This window comes from Phyllobates terribilis, unplaced genomic scaffold, assembly GCF_046119375.1.
Source record: "Phyllobates terribilis strain yellow unplaced genomic scaffold, ASM4611937v1 Scaffold_9__5_contigs__length_417890890, whole genome shotgun sequence".
Taxonomy (NCBI): Eukaryota; Metazoa; Chordata; class Amphibia; order Anura; family Dendrobatidae; genus Phyllobates; species Phyllobates terribilis.
Genome location: NW_027362769.1, coordinates 96,725,197 through 96,742,640, shown reverse-complemented (window position 1 = coordinate 96,742,640; position 17,444 = coordinate 96,725,197). Strand labels below are relative to the sequence as shown.

The following is a 17,444-nucleotide window of genomic DNA, read 5'->3' as shown; positions in this document are numbered from 1 at the left end:
CTCGCTGACTTCACCGTTCTGCAGCGGGGAAACAATGGGCGGAGCTTTAGTCACCGGGAGAAAGCAACTGTAGATGGGCGTGGTTTGTTCCCCTGAACTCCTCTCGCTCTCTTCACATCAGTCTTAGGCCCGCCCCTAGGATCCGCCCATTTCTCCGCCCACCTCCGACTCGGCAGCGCCACCAGCAGCCCGTAGAGGCGCAGTACAGGCGGCTCCCCATTCCCTCCTCCCCCTCCGCCTCCTCCTTCTTCTTTCTTCCGACTCTCAATGTTCGGCAGCCGGCCGGAGCCTGCTCGTTTTCCCCCCCCGGGCTCGGTGTCTCCAGGATTACCCCCCCTTCCCCGGCACGGCATCCAGCGGGCGTGAGAGCAGGGAAGGGCAGAGCTGCTGAGGTAAACGAGAAGCGGGGGAGGGATCCGGGGCAGAGCCGGAGCTTTGTTCTTGTTTTCAGCCCCGGAGAAGGCGACGAGGGGGGGCCGGGACTGACTTCACGCATCACCTGGTACAGACACCGCGGAGTGCCCCTACCAGCACCCCCGGCCGTACCTGCTGACCCCCCCTCCCCGCCAGTCTGAATGGTTCCCCCCAGGTCTGTCCTTACAGCGGCCCCCGCTGTACTCGGTGAGCGCCCCCACTCTGCTCCTTACCCGGGGGGGGATCCCTGGTGGTCAGTGCGTCCTGGGACTGTGTGATCCGCGCTCACCCCACGGACAGACGCCTCATTGTGGCTCCCAACAATGTCAATAGCCCCACTCGGGTTATCTCTGCTCCGTGGATCCCCACTACCCCCCTCCATCCACGGCCCGGAAGGGGTTAAAGCGTCATCCTACATTCCTCCGCTGTGTAAATATTTACATCGGAGACTTGTCTTATTTATACACATGTCAGAAGTTCTTCATGGAGGCTGGAGTTCCACCATACTTTACAGTGCCATTCTTTTTTTTTCCAGCACATGTGATTGTGTTTTTTTTTTTTTTTTTTTATTATTATTATTTATTTATTATATATAAATCCTCATTATTTGTCTGCCGGGGTTCAGCGCTGTTTGTTCACACATCCTTTTGTGATCGGTTTTAAACGGATCCAGTAGAAAAGAAGAAATGGACGTGTAAAAAAGATGTTGATGTTTTGGAAGCTTCTTTTTCCTTTTTGATCGGTTTTTACTAGCTATGTCTCTAATGGTCGCAGCGTGGGATGAACGGCTGCTATGATCCGTTTCCCATAGACCTAAATGTTAAAAAAAAAACATAAATAAATGACATCTATCTTTTGGGGATGGACAAAAAAAAAGAAACAAATTGTGCAGACGGAGCGGATGCATTATTTTTTAGGAAACATAAAAGCCCATGAATGTGACCTGTAATGCATCTGTCCATAAAGCCCGCATGTGAACACGGCCTTAAAGCTTCGGCCCCTTGTAGCCATGAGGTGGTTGTGGTGAATCAGAATTCGCCATATGATGGCCAGTTGTCTTTACCTTGTGCATATACTAAAGGACCATGCCCCCAAAAAGACAAATATTGATATATAGAGGAGTGGGTCATTTTGGCATAGGATTTTACCTCTGTACATTGGCTGCCAGGATCAAGGGTTTGCTATCACAATCTTGGAAAGTTACAAGAAGCTTTTCTCAATAGTTCCACCTGGAATTTCCAGGAGTTCTGGAACTTTTGTTAATTTTAAAAAGTAACTCTTTCATGTTCTCTTCATCACCGTCAGTTTCATCTAAAATAATCCAAATTTTATACGTCCGCAGGATATAGATAAGGAATAAGTCAATCTACCAAGATGTCCAGTGAGCGGCAGAGGTCAGATGATGAGAGTCCTAGTACCAGCAGTGGAAGTTCAGATGCGGATCAAAGGGATCCCCCGGCCCCTGAACCCGAGGAGCAAGAGGAGAGGAAACCTTCAGCTGTCCAACAGAAGAAAAATACCAAATTATCCAGTAAAACCACTGCAAAGCTGTCTACTAGTGCTAAAAGGTAAAATCATGGCATCCACATATAGTAAATAATGACCCTGGCCATATTAAACTGTCACGTGGAATTGGGGTAGGAGTCCCCATTTATAAAAATGTATCCTATATAGTGAGCCATTTTGTAATGAGATTTTATCTATTTACTTAACAATGAGATTTTGTATCTCTTTAATTTGCATTAAACCTGGTAAAGGGATTGTAACCCAACTTTCCCGAACTCTTGAATGGCTTTGTTATATTTGTAGCTATATAAAGGCAACTTATTCTACTGCATAACTAGTCAGACAGATGTCTATCTGGAGCCTAGAGAGGTGGAAAAAGTTAAAGGGGTTTTCTGGGACTTCAAGCACTGATGGCCTATCTTTAGGATGGGTCATCAATGTCTGATCGGTGCGGTACTCTCGCTGATCAGCTATTCCCCTCGACAGAGGCAACGGCTCAGTTACAGGGCTGCACAGCTCCGTCGGCTGTATAGTGGCCAGGAACCTGTACATCCGCCCCCTATTGATTTGAATAGGGGTGGATCTGCAGTACCTGGCCGCGGCCACTATACAGTCGACGGAGCTGTGCAGTTGCATCCGCCACCGAGGGGAACAACTGATTGGCACAAGTGCCGAGTGTCGCACCGATCAGACATTGACTACCTATCTGAAGGGTAGGCCATCACTGTTAAAGTCCTGGATAATCCCTTTAATTTTAGATACTTGAATTGATCCCCATCTGCCCCCACTTTTTCCAGCTGTGCAGCCCAATACATAAGCGTATATATGAATATTGTATATTAAAGTCTTAACCATCTCTGACCATCTAACCTTATTACACAGTGTGTGTGATGCCCTGGACCCATTGGGCTTTAGATGTACCATTAAAGGGGTTGTCTTGCATTAAATAAATGCATCTAAGTTGAGCTACAGCACATGGACAAGAGTGACACTGTTTCTGGGGAAGACCTAAAAAAACAAAAGCTCATTTTTTTTTAGACATGCTTTTTAACTTTTCACCTTCACAATGATTGTAGTTATATGTTGTATCACACATGAGATTTACCCGATCGTCAGCTTCATGGTTGATTCCAGAACTATTCTACAGAGACAGTTTCTGACTCGAACTCTATATTGTATCAGAAGGTGGTTGGTGGGGAGTTTTTATCTGTAATATTTCTGCTAATGTATTATTACCTCTTGTGGATAGATATCCACTGAAAGTCTATTTACAAGCTAATCCATGTAGGATTTATCTACTAGAAAACCTTCCTCCTCCTATTGATTGGTCTGGGGTTATTGATTGTGATAAGCAATACTTCACTATGGGGCTCTTGTTTGCACACTGTCAGCTGCCTTTTTGGCAGACTATGAGGTGGGAAAGTTTGGGGCTTTTTCTACCCAGGCTAGAATCTCCATCTTCTGATATGTAGATGATTATTTTACATTGGAGTCCTAAATGTAACGTTAGCCGGTGAGAAAGTCATTCATGTCTCTCTAGGAAATTCTGAAAATGGTCCGGATAATAATATAATGAAAATAATTAATTGCCCATTATAGTCTTGTGTTTTGTCTTCTGTGACTGTAATCTGAATTGAAGATCTGGCGTCAAATGTAAGCAGGAGAGAAAGGCTACACTGGTGGCAAAACCCATAGGTTTGGTGTGTTTTATCTGTGCAAGTTGATCTGATAAAGGGTCACTTCTTGAACTGACCGTAAAATTTGGCGATGTGTAATTTTTTTTATTCTGTTAGATTGGGAATAATCCCACAACTGGAACATGATATGACTTAATTAATTTTGGAAATACACATGGCATTGTTTAGTCTGTTCTCCTTCATATTGGAGATGTATGGACTGGAGATGCATTGTGCATACTGCTTGTTAAGGAAGATGTCATTTGAGGTTAGGCTTTCACAAAAGCTTGTATTGCATGATGTTTTTGTGTCTTTAATGCTTTGAGTAAGGCTATGTGCCCACGCTGCGGAAATGAAGCCGAAATTTTCTGCTTCATTTCTGCATGCGGAATTCCACACGCGTTTTTCGTGCGTTTATCGCGCGATTTCCACATGCGGAATTGCCTTGCGTTTTTTATTGCATTGCAAAGGCAGTTCCGCTTGCGGAAACGCAAAATTAGTTGACATGCTGCGGATTTTTCTGCACAACAAAAACGCTGCGGGAAAATCCGCAGCATCGTCATTGAACTTGCGGAATCCCCTTGGGGACCATGGGGGCCGGATTACCTAGCGTTTCACAAGCGTTTACGCTGCGGAAATTCCGCAGCATATACGCTTGAAAAACGCTACGTGGGCACATACCCTAAGACTCATTAGCGTCTGCACATCAGTGTGAATGCGTTAATGATTTTTGGAAGTTATACGTGTAAACTAAGGAGATGTCTTCAGCTGTGATTTATACATCATTTTGAGTTTTAATGTTGTCACCCCTGCATTTTCTGACCATGATAGAGGCAATATAGGGGAGTGTTATTAATATGGGTGCACTAGATAAGTGCTATAGTTGTCCCTAGTAACTTATCAAGTTTCTATCTCTCTTGTTTTTTTTTTCCGGATACCCTTTTTAAACAGATTTTATATAGATGTTATGTAGTTTATCCACTGAATTAAAATTCAGTTCTAAGGCAGAGATTCCATCTCTAGGGACGCAGCAATCATGTGTCTGTCATGTCTATAAGGAAAATTGTACACGTTTTCTTCTAAAATCAACAATTAGAGATTGGATTATACACCAGGATTTTTTTTTTCTGTAAACTTGGTAGAAAGTTATAGATTCTCGTTTATTAATGTACATATATATCTTGCATTTATTTTTACTGTCTTTACTCCAATGAGATCTAATTATCCCTCTTCTTAATAGTCGTGGAACTTTTTTTAATCAGATTTGTGGCGGCTGGTATTGGCCTTGTGGCTGCAGATCTGTCGTTGCTGGAAGTTTTCTTGTTTTTCATGTTTATGGCTGAAATGATGTGTAAAGTGATCATGGACTGCAGCTTGTGCACGCTGTTAATGGAGCCTCCGTCACAGCATTGGTTTAAAGTCACTGTCAAAAAAAACGCTGGGGTTCACCCCTCCCTTCTCTGCCTCATTTGCATATTAGCTAGAAAGGGAATTCTCCCTGGTTAAAAGTGTCTGGCACCAAAACATTTTCACTTTTCCAAGGACGTGGTGGGCTCTTCTTGCATCCTCCAGGGTCTGCATCCTGTATTTCTGCTCGGTTGCCCCTGGAATTAAGCTGCTAAATTCCTGTGTTCTAGGATTTGGGTTATGCCTCTGAGAACAAAGAGGAAGCAGCCATGTTAGCGTTACTGAAGGCAAAGCCAATGTTGCATTTAACAACATGATGGTAGAGGGCAGTGTAATTCCCCGATTCATTCTGCAGAGTGTCTGAAACGCTTCTCATTTCACTTACAGAATTCAGAAGGAGTTAGCAGAAATAACCCTTGATCCTCCTCCAAACTGCAGGTAGGTAACCATTCCTATTTTGTAATTGCTTTGTTTCCACAAGAAATTAGCAATCTAATGGCCTCTTAGTTTAGCAGTAAAGGAAATGTTTGGGCTTTAAAACTGCTTTGATGTGCAAGGAGAATCATTGATAAAGGAGGTGCAGCAGTAATTCACACCTCGCATGCTTTATCTTCTGACTCCCCTGAAGTTTTTTGTTTTTTTTTAGTTTGAGACTTTGGAGGCAATGAGATCATTATTTTTATTTATTTTACTATGTGCTGTTAATTTCTACTGAACGCCTGCATTGGTGTACTCACATTAAAGCAAGTTTTATATGCTTTGTGCATAGTCAGTTTGCAAGGTCGAGTTCAGCTTGTTGTAAAAAAGAGGATTTTCATTGCTAAAAAGTTCTTGAATACCAGTGATAGAATGTAATGTCTTCAGAGTTAGTGTGACTAAGGGAAAGTTTTATTGTTACTTTTTGCTTCCTGTGTTTATACCTTGTTTGTCACGTTTATAGAAAATATAAATAACCAGCAACGTGATACTGTGTTTCTGTAAATGTGTTTTCTATGATTATATTCTAAGACCCATACATATTAATAATAATATTATTATTATATATATATATAATTTTTTTATTTTTTTAAGGTTCTGCCACCCTGTACAATACAAAGGGAATAATTGATTTCTATTTTGCTTTACCGGAATCAATTTGTCCTCAACATCTTTATAGCCAGCCAACTCAAAAGTTAATATCTAACAAAAATGTAGTTTTTTTTTTTTTTTAATACATACTCAAAAAAATAAGCCCCAGCCAAATTTTCAAAACTTACTGATTACCTGACTTCTTGGATTTGTCTAGCATAACGTGTCTATGATTGTACCTATTATTTGTAATCTAGATAGATAGATTAATTAGTTTTTTTTTTGGTCAGTCTTTAATAAAGTAATTTACAACCTCAATTACATTTGGGAAATTGCTGGAAATATAGGAAACTGCTGCAACTATAAGTTTAGTGAGACAAGTTTTTATGACTCGATTATCATAATCTTGTCTGTTGTACTAATTCAGTGGTCATCAACCTGTGGTTCTCCAAGTGCTTTGAAACTATAACTCCCAGCATGTACTGACAGCTGCTGCTGGCTGTTGAGGCTTGCTGAGAGCTTGCCCGCCCGAAGTCGTTTTTTATTTTTTTTTTATTTTTTTTTTTACTTTGTTGCAGTTTTTCTTAATTCTATTTTTTTATCTTTTATTATAATAGAAATATCACTGTCAATTGTTAACATTTAATAGGACATGATTGGCATGTGTAGTGTATGTGGCATTTCAGTAGCGCTTGCCTTTCTGTGCCACTGTAATAGTTGATTTATCACACAGTAGTATAAGGCTTAAGTGAATGATTTAAGATGTAAAGCAGAGCTGGCTTAAGTTGTGGTGTGTTAAACTTAACTAATTTTATGTTTTCACATGAGAGAGATTGTGTGCTTTATGTATTTTATTTGGGGACTACATTTTTTTTTTTTTTTTTTTTTTTTTAATCCACTTCATGAAATCCCAACTTCAAGACAGCATATTAGAATATAATATAACATGATTTTATCCTGTTCTCTGCTGAGCTGATGCTTTTTATTAATCCTGTGTGGTCGTATGATTTACCATATCAGCTGTATGGTACGTTAAAGGCATTACTTCAAATGAAACCTGCTCTTTACTGGACATAAGATCTAGTAAATAGATTTTTTTTTAGTGCCATTGAAGGCACCATTATCACTTTTTGGAAGGCTTGTACTGTAGTTTCGCAGTCCTGCTGCTTACATGGTTTCACAATGTATTTAAATTTATGGTATATTTCTTGGGGTTTAATGGTTTTTTTTTTTTTTTTTGAAAAGGTAAAAAGTAGTGTTGAGCGAGTATGTTCTATTAACCCTTTTGCCGAGTATGCTCGGCCGAGCTCCGAGTATTTACAGCTGCTCGGTGATGTGTTTGAATCGCTCCCGTGTGCATGATTTGCAACTGTTTGACAGTTTTATTACATGTGAGGAATGTCTATTTCTTACACGTTCCTCACATGTAATAAAGCTGTCAAACAGTCGCAAATCATGCACACGGGAGCGATTCAAACACATCACCGAGCAGCTGTAAATACTCAGAGCTCGGCCCGAGCATACTCGGACAGAACATACTCGCTCAACACTAGTAAAAAGACATCTGCGCATAGCAAAAAAATAATGTGATCTTGTGCAAAATCCATCCATTGGATATTTGTAGATGACTTTGGTAATGTCAAAAACGTTTGAGGTTTTCCTTTGTAGGAAAATTTCTTTTAAAGTGGTTAGCTTATCTCATAAATTTTATTTTCTACAAAAATATCATTTTTATTTATAGGGAAAAACAGAAGTTTCTACAAGTGAAGTGGGCCACATTCAGCCTTACACTTAGAGAATTGCAATTGTGTGTTTTTGTTTTTTTATATGTTGTAATTAATTTCTGTTCTGATGCTGTGATGCACTTTATTGATCCCGAGGGAAGTTACGGTATTGTGTGTATATATATATTTCCTACTTTTTGGCCTGTAGAGCTTGCATGTAATACACTACAGTTCATGCTGCTCAATCCCTCCCTGATGACATTATCAACAGCCACTCTCTGACCCCTCCTAAAACGAATCTATTCAGAATCAAATCTAAAAATGTAATATGCATGTGCCACAAAAAGAGTTTGGTCTGAGACCAGCTGTAGACATTCCAGAAGGAGGACCAAACAGGATCTAGCAGCTTGTTGTGTAGTGAATAACCTGCAAGCTCTACAAGCCACCCTTTAAATGGCTCGCCCAGTACTTTGATATTGATCACTAGCATATGTGGTATTGAACTGTGTCCTGAGCTGATAACAGCTGGGTTGTTGGACACCTCCTAATCTCTTATTGATGACTTAATCTAAGGGCCTATATAGACAAGTGGAGATGGCTGTACACTTGTGTGATCACCTCTATAATCTGTGGCTCGATATGGCCGCTATCAGCCACCTTACCTGTAGAGCCGCAATACAACTTTTGAAATGGAGAAACCCCCTTCTTTCATGTCCTATTTACCTTGATGGAGAATGGCCCCGTCACGTGCATCAGCTCTTCCCTTTTTGCGGAATGCTCCTCTAGCCTGAGGCCTCTAGGAGCGGTCAGACGTTCCCCCAGTTATTAGCGGATGCAGAAAAATAAAATAAAAAGGGTCCCAACTACTCCCCATAGGTCTTTATTTACAGAGCAGCAGCATTGTGGTCTTCCTCGAAGTCACTATTGACCTCTTTTAAGCATCACTTACCATACATGTATTACATTGCTTTCATATCAGTAGACAGTAGAACATGTCAGATAAGATGATTTTTTTCTTCTTTCTTTCTTTCCGGCACAAGTTATTATTGTAGAGAACACACACTTTGCCTGTTTACACTGCAACAGTAATAATAAGTGGGACATAGTGCAAATACTTATACATTGTGTTTGGGAATGTATCACTTGACTGAACATGAAAAGATACCAGAAATTGTGTCTGGGCAGGATTCTCCCATTGCTGTTTGTGGAATATTATTTATTAATTTCATTTTTGTGGGGGGGGGGGGGATTTACAGCAATGTTCCAAAAATTGTAATAAAAAAAAGAAAAAGTAACAAAATCTGTCCAGGTGGCAGTAGCTGACAAAAATAACTGTTCAGTTATCTGTCCTTCTGCTGCCTGAGAGCTGAAAAGGGTATGGTAATTTCTTCATATTATCACTACAAGCCGTGTAAGGACTTATTCACATACAGAACAGGTTCCTTCATACTCTGGCTATGTTCACACGTTGCATTTTTACTGCTTTTTGTTCTGCAGGCAAAACCTACTTTCTTGGCAGTAAAGAAGCTGCTTACAAAAAGCAGGTTTTGCTGTGTTTTTTTTTTTTGCTACATTTTTATTGTCTCTTGCCCATGCTGATAAAGTTTAGTACCCCCCCCCCCCCAAAAAAAAAAAAAAGATGATGCAACTTTCTTAGATTTTTCCAGCAAAAACTGATACCTGCGTTTTTTGCACTTTCTCATTGCTTTCTATGGGTGAAAAATCGCTAAAAGAAGTGACATGCGGCATTTTGCAAAAAAACGCAGCAGTTTTCCAATTTAGGCAGGAAAAAAAATCAATGTGTGCATGAGATTTCTGAAACCTCATGGTTTTTGCTGGTACTGTGAAGAGCAGCTTAAAATTTACATATAAAACGCAGCAAAAACACAGCATGTGAACATAGCCTATCTATGTGGAGATCTTTTCCCTACAAGCAATGCTTCCAGTAGAGAAAATAACAAATGAGGCATGCTTTTTGATGAGGAAAGTGTAGAGACCCCGATTCCACTGATACGTCACTTACTTGGCTGATATATATATATATATCAGCCAAGTAAGTGACGTATCAGTGGAATCGGGGTCTCTACACCTTCATCATGCTGCTCTCAAATAAGATAGCAAAAAGTCGATGAGATTCCCTTTAATACAAAATTATGTTTTGTTTTCTTTTGTACAGAATAGCAGTCTGCTGCTTTGTTCCATACAGCAGAAAAAAAGGTAACCCCAATATCTGTACACAGTAGACTTGGTGATTGATGAAAGATGGTGATGGTTTTGTGACCTATCCACATGATCGCTTCCTTGTTTGTGCCATAGATCCAGGTAATACTGCTGCCTGCTCAGCACCTGCGCAGTACTGACGTCAACCAAGGACACTGCCATGTGGATAAATCGTGTGCCTGCCACCATCTCTTTAGCTTTGCTGTGGTTGCCTTCATAGCTGTTGATTTCCTCTGAAGGGCACTGACAAGCCATCGCTGTAGGATAGTCCTCTTCAGAATCCGATTTAAATCCTACACATGGCAATAAAAATTAGAAAAGGTGTAAAGGGCTGGCACTAGCGCTGGCGGCAGGTCATAAGATAAATCAGCATGTCTCTGGCGCTCTTTTCTTATCTGGTTTTTATGAGTTCAACCACCAGAATGAAATACATTTACCTAACGGGGTGGCTGAACGCGCCCTTGTCATACAGTTGTTTTATAAGTGCAGTTCAACAGAAATATTATAGTGTGATAAATGACTTTCAATGACTCGGTTATAAACCATGCACATGCTGTTGAGAAACAACGTCAAGTACCCCGGAAGCAAAAAAAAAAAAAAAAAAAAAAAAAAAAAAAAAAATCCTATTTTCTCCATCATTATTGTGATTTTTCAGGTTCAAATGAAATCGTTCCCAAGCTCCTGATTGTTTTGCGGCTGTAGTTGAGCTTTTATAAAACGTTTTGTTAAGTGTCAGCCATCATTTATTCGGAATCGAGGTTAAACCATAGTTTTTCGTTCTCTACAGACTGCTTGGATGCTTTATGTGTAATGAGTGAGTGTATACAGTTACAACTCTGCATGCATACGAATCCCTCAGATTACGTAGACCTTTTTTTCCATCTAATCTAAATTCTTAAAATGTTTTCCAATTATCCTCCGTTATTAAGCAATGACTTTCTCACATAGAATATCATATTTATAGACAAGTTTGGTCCCCAGTGGAGGAAGCCGTTGGGGAGAAGAAAGCATTAGACCCTACAGAAGAAAGGAGATTAGTGGAACCTATACTGTAGCCTCGCACTGTATCTTCATCATTCCAGAAAATTGTCTTTTTGAATGTCCACAGAACAGGTGATTACTTGCTAAGATGAGAATAACCCTCTCAGCTAATAATTTGACCCTGCCTCCCCCCCCATTTCGTTAAAGGGGATTGTCCGTTCTTACTAATTATCTGATTAGTGGGGGTCCGGCACCCGGCAGCCCCACCAAATAGGTTTCTTTCAGCTCCAGCAGTGGTCAGATGTAGCAATGAATAGAGCTAGGACATCACAGCTCCTTTCACTGTGTAGTGACCGCTGCCACAATCTGCCTTTCAGCTCTTATAGATTTGAAGAGCCGCTGAGCTATTTTTAAAAACATCTGATCAGTGTGGGAGCTAGATATCAGATTCCCAGTGATCAGATATTGATGACTTATTATAGCGATAGGTCATCAATATCATCCACACTTTTTAAGTTTCTGTTACCAGGTTAAAAAAAAAAGTGGCTAATTTTTGCTCTCAATTTATTCCTGCTACTCCCCTTGTGTGTTGTGTGTTTTTTTTTTAAATTCGCCATACTGTTTCAGCGAAATATCGGCCTTTTTTATTTGGTGCTCATTTTTATGGTCTTTACAAGGGGGCGTTGCTCAATAGAGCAATGTGAACACTGCCCTCTTGGAAGGCCATAAAAAGCAGCACTAAATAAAAAGGCCAATATCTGGGAAGGGGAACAGCAGGCATAAAATCAGAGTAAAATCTGGCCACTTTTGACCTGGCAACTGGTCCTCTTTAAGCTGGTCTCCCTTGTCTTATGGACATCCTTTTGGGAGTATCTCCAGCTCAGGACTACTCTAGGGGTAATAAGAAGCCTAAATTTCTACAAATTCTTCCTAAGTTGAAGGAGTTGTCTATGCTGAGACCGCCCTTAATGTAACTAATTCTGTATAGTGTGGTAAAGCGACTTGCTTGGCTCTCCGGAGGCAGACACAGGACACACGGTTTGGGCAAACTTCCTGCGGGTTTATTGAGTGGCATAAACTCCAGCAGCGTCCCATAAAAATAAACTGTCCCTCTCCGGGTTAACGAGAAAACAAAAAATAAAGTATAACAAAGTACTTTAGCCAGCGAGGCTTTGCCCGCTCCAGGTAGCACAGTGAAGTCTCAGCAACATCAGTCCTCCGGTGTTGCTCTCTTGCTTCAGCCCATCACAGCCTGGAGACTTCACTCTCCAGACCACACACTAAAGCGAGGAAAAATAGTGACTGAGCTTTTAAACCTTACTCAGCCACACCCTGAAGGGAGGTAGTGTGAATGGCTTCCCTCCCTCTTTGCCACTCACAAAAAAACACACACTTTTAGTGAGTTAACCCCCAGCATATAAAATTTTGTAAGTTTCAGCTCACACAGGCTAGCAACCTGAGTGACACATACCTCTCCTTGTATATCACACCAGTGACTGTCACAAAAGGTATACATTGCGCAAAGGTGTAGCAAACCTTGCTATAGGCTGCTCATCCAGAATCCTTTACCTTGACTGTAAGTACAGTCATTTCATTTATCATTTGCTGCTGTGGACCGTTCTCAGGCCATTGCTTAGTTATATATTGTGCCTTTATAACGCAGCAATCCCATCCCACGCCGGCAGCTTGTACGTATGCAGCTCACACACACTTTTACATAATTTCACAATACACCAGTTGGCTCATAGGCTTTGGCCTTGGCTCCTAACTTTTATAGACATTTGTCTAGGACTGATTATTAGGTAAAATTAAATTTCTCCAGCTAATAGCCGGAGCAGACAATAGGCTTTCTGCTTGGCTGGAAAGTAAGGAACTAATGACAGGCCAGCGATAGCGGAGCAAATTGAACGTTAACCTCAGTGAATGCTCTCACCTAGTCCTTTCATCCTTTTGTCATTGTCACTGATAATGGATATTACTGAGTGGTCTTCTTGCTAACAATGACTGACTGTGGGTTAACCGGAGATAAATCACTGAATTGACATCAAATGGGTATTAATCTCAATTGTAAGTCCAGTCCAGGGAGATTCAGAGGAATATATATTGTATTTAATTATTCTGAATACCAGCAGTTATAAGAGATGAAGATCCACAAATATTTTATGAGAAATGTTAAAATTAGGAAAAGCTGAGGTTTAGGGTGTTCACCATTGAATCAAATATTTACTATGTTATTAGTGTGGATCTGTGGTCAGATGGGACCGTGGTTGTACCTCATTATGACCGATCAGGCATCCTGAAAAATATCTGTCTCTACAGTGCGCTCTATTAAGCATTCTCATGACTGGTCAAAACGAAGATTGATGCAAAGTGGGGTGATTTTATATCTAACATATACCAAGGTGAAATGCATATAGAGATTTCTGCATGAAACCCGGACTATTTTTTTATATGCTTGCGTGAACCCGGCCAATAATAAGTTAATGCTCTTTCCTTTCCATGCACGACCTGAATTCGTTTTGCTTGTTTCATAACGAAATAATGCTGCAAGTGCAGGATTGGTCATATCGTTGGTGCAACCTGTGCAGCCACACAGGGACCCAAGAGGTAAGGGGTCCACATCTACCTCCAAAGCAGTAGGGATTGTTCATAATGATGAGCATTTGGACTGCAGAGGGCCCATATATTCTTGCACTGGGGCCTCTTCTGTCTGTGTCCACCAGTGTGCTAGTGGGGGTCTGTGCCGCCGCTATGTGTCAACGTGGCTATTGGTGTCGTTTACATCTACTTATGGTTTGTAGGACACTGTTTGCCAACTAGGTTTCCATGATTATGTAGTCCCTAAAAGAAACCAATAGCAAGAGTTGCATACTTTTATAGTAGTTTCCACATGGTAAAGGTTGGATGTTGGAAAGATGGTTACTGTTAATATATAGATATATAATATACATACAGTACAGACCAAAAGTTTGGACACACCTTCTCATTTAAAGATTTTTCTGTATTTTCATGACTATGAAAATTGTACATTCACACTGAAGGCATCAAAACTATGAATTAACACATGTGGAATTAGATACTTAACAAAAAAGTGTGAAACAACTGAAAATATGTCTTCTATTCTAGGTTCTTCAAAGTAGCCACCTTTTGCTTTGATGACTGCATTGCACACTCTTGGCATTCTCTTGATGACCTTCAAGAGGTAGTCACCGGAAATGGTCTTCCAACAATCTTGAAGGAGTTTCCAGAGATGCTTAGCACTTGTTGGCCCTTTTGCCTTCACTCTGCGGTCCAGGTCACCCCAAACCATCTTGATTGCGTTCAGGTCTGGTGACTGTGGAGGCCAGGTCATCTGGCGTAGCACCCCATCACTCTCCCCCTTGGTCAAATAGCCCTTACACAGCCTGGAGGTGTGTTTGGGGTCATTGTCCTGTTGAAAAATAAATGATGGTCCAACTAAACGCAAACCGGATGGAATAGCATGCCGCTGCAAGATGCTGTGGTAGCCATGCTGGTTCGGTATGCCTTCAATTTTGAATAAATCCCCAACAGTGTCACCAGCAAAGCACCCCCACACCATCACACCTCCTCCTCCATGCTTCACGGTGGGAACCAGGCATGTAGAGTCCATCCGTTCACCTTTTCTGCGTCGCACAAAAACATGGTGCTTGGAACCAAAGATCTCAAATTTGGACTCATCAGACCAAAGCACAGATTTCCACTGGTCTAATGTCCATTCCTTGTGTTCTTTAGCCCAAACAAGTCTCTCCTGCTTGTTGCCTGTCCTTAACAGTGGTTTCCTAGCAGCTATTTTACCATGAAGGCCTGCTGCACAAAGTCTCCTCTTAACAGTTGTTGTAGAGATGTGTCTGCTGCTAGAACTCTGTGTGGCATTGACCTGGTCTCTAATCTGAGCTGCTGTTAACCTGCGATTTCTGAGGCTGGTGACTCGGATAAACTTATCCTCAGAAGCAGAGGTGACTCTTGGTCTTCCTTTCCTGGGGCGGTCCTCATGTGAACCAGTTTCTTTGTAGCTCTTGATGGTTTTTGCAACTGCACTTGGGGACACTTTCAAAGTTTTCCTAATTTTTCGGAATGACTGACCTTCATTTCTTAAAGTAATGATGGCCACTCGTTTTTCTTTACTTAGCTGCTTTTTTCTTGCCATAATACAAATTCTAACAGTCTATTCAGTAGGGCTATCAGCTGTGTATCCACCAGACTTCTGCACAACAGAACTGATGGTCCCAACCCCATTTATAAGGCAAGAAATGCCACTTCTTAAACCTGACAGGGCACACCTGTGAAGTGAAAACCATTTCCGGTAACTACCTCTTGAAGCTCATCAAGAGAATGCCAAGAGTGTGCAAAGCAGTCATCAAAGCAAAAGGTGGCTACTTTGAAGAACCTAGAATATAAGACATACTTTCAGTTGTTTCACACTTTTTTGTTAAGTATCTAATTCCACATGTGTTAATTCATAGTTTTGATGCCTTCAGTGTGAATGTACAATTTTCATAGTCATGAAAATACAGAAAAATCTTAAAATGAGAAGGTGTGTCTAAACTTTTGGTCTGTACTGTATTTTAGCATTTAGAAGCCTAATTTAACTTTTTTAAAAGGACTGGTCACACTTTTCTTCTAGATTTATTTTTACTGTAATGTTGGAGGGGTTTTCTCATGAAGACACCACTTCTACATATGAGCTAATAGTGCACATAAAGGAGGAGAAAAACAAGTTGGTCAATTTCCAGTGTACTTGAGCCATCTTCTTATTACATGCCGGACATTTTTCTTTCCACATCATACTCCCTATCTCCATGCAGCGGCTCAGTTGCGCCCCATTATGTTTGCACGTCCTCTGATTATACGCTGCGCTGTCCTTCCCCCACTGCCGCTGATTGACAGCTTGCTCCTTATATCGTGTATGGGAAAAATAATTGCCAATCCATAGTGGGCGAGCTGCATTGTAGGACACAAATGATAATAGTATGAAAACTACTTACTTTCCTTGCAATATTAACTCGGCACAGTTATCATTGTCTTTGTCACTACTTAGCCTGCTGTCAGATAGGACATCAATAGCTATTGGCTGATTCCTGTTATATAGATGATGAAAATATACAGACATTGTAATCCTATTTGTTAAGGGACTGTGCCAATTTTTGCAGGGTCTCTTGGAAATCTAATGTCTCTTATCATCCAGATTCCAGTTTACGCATAGGAGTAATAAAATTTGCAAAGAAAAAAAAAAAGTGCAATCTAAGCGTAGACGTTGCCTGCACACCACTCTCAGCTCTGTTTAGTTTACTCTTCCCATACCTTGAAGAAGTAGCAGTTTATTTGTATACACGAAGGTATGAATGAGTGAGAATGGCCTAATGGCTTATTTGTAAGTGTTACATGGAAAGGCCATTGTTGTGATGGAGGGCTGGAGCTGCTCGCAGACTGAATTCCATTAGGAATTGCATCATTTGCTCAGCGTGTAAACAATACTAATTCCATTTATAGTCTGGACATCTCCGAGAACACATTTTCCGTGTTGTACTTTAGGCCACAGTTTATAGATCTACTGTGCATAAAGATCTGGTTTTAATTTTTCACTAATGTGAAGAAAAACATCAGCATCTGGAAAAAATGTGAATTTACTTTGTGACCACATCGTTCTGTAAAGGAAAAAAAACACTGATTGCCAGAGACCTGTGGCGGCTGTCTGAGGATGATCTTTTTCTCACTGGTTCATATTATTTCTGGTCTTTGGTGTACTGGGAAAGCATCGCTTTATGGAGAGGCTTTTCTTGTAAGCTTTGTGCACCCTACCAAGTCTGAGTAGTCATCGCTGCAGTGTAAAGTAAAGCGGACAGAACAGCATGAATGTAGCAACACATCCAAAGGAGTTATATGGGAACATGAAATTTAACTATTAAGCAAGAAGCTTTTTTCTTATTACTGTAATGTCACTTCCAATTCTTTCCTGAATCGCTCGGTGATTGAGAGCGGTTCTGTGAACTGAAATGTTAAAGTACCGGTAAATAAAGTCCATTTTTTCTAAGAACTGAGTTTACTTGGAGTGCTGCCTTTTAATATATTTTTTTCTATTAAGATGCAACTTGGACAGGTTGCTTGGAGGCCTGGAACCCACTGTGATTATATGTGAAATGGTGCTGTTCCAATATATATTTTCTATATAAATATATTTTGTAGGTATTTTCCTATTGAGCTACTTCCTAGGACAACCTTTTAAGCAGAGAAAAAGGCCCATTTTGGTTTATACTTATTTCACCCTCACTCGTGCTTTTTTGTGTGGCTGGAGTCAACATCAGGTCATTGGGAGCAATACCTTAGAGAAGAAGACGACCACTAATGCTTAGTTCTTATTGTTGTAAACTGAAGAGGTTTATTAGATTTTGTCTTATTCTTGTGTCCAAGGCTCATGAAGACTGTTAGT

General features: G+C 40.7%; 1 protein-coding gene across 2 annotated transcripts in view; it reads left to right on the top strand.

The window, feature by feature from the left end:
- The first annotated feature begins 209 nt into the window (after nucleotides 1-209).
- Nucleotides 210-17,444, top strand: part of UBE2E3 (ubiquitin conjugating enzyme E2 E3) — a 64,799-nt gene continuing 47,564 nt past the window's right edge. The window contains exons 1-3 of one of the 2 annotated variants that reach the window (XM_073646799.1): nucleotides 210-392; nucleotides 1,757-1,982; nucleotides 5,391-5,441. In XM_073646799.1, coding sequence (XP_073502900.1) covers nucleotides 1,789-1,982; nucleotides 5,391-5,441 — 245 coding nt within the window. In that variant the 5' untranslated portion in view covers nucleotides 210-392; nucleotides 1,757-1,788. Of the gene's footprint in view, nucleotides 393-597; nucleotides 622-1,756; nucleotides 1,983-5,390; nucleotides 5,442-17,444 lie in introns of those variants that run through there. The other variant, XM_073646800.1, reaches the window with a different exon arrangement.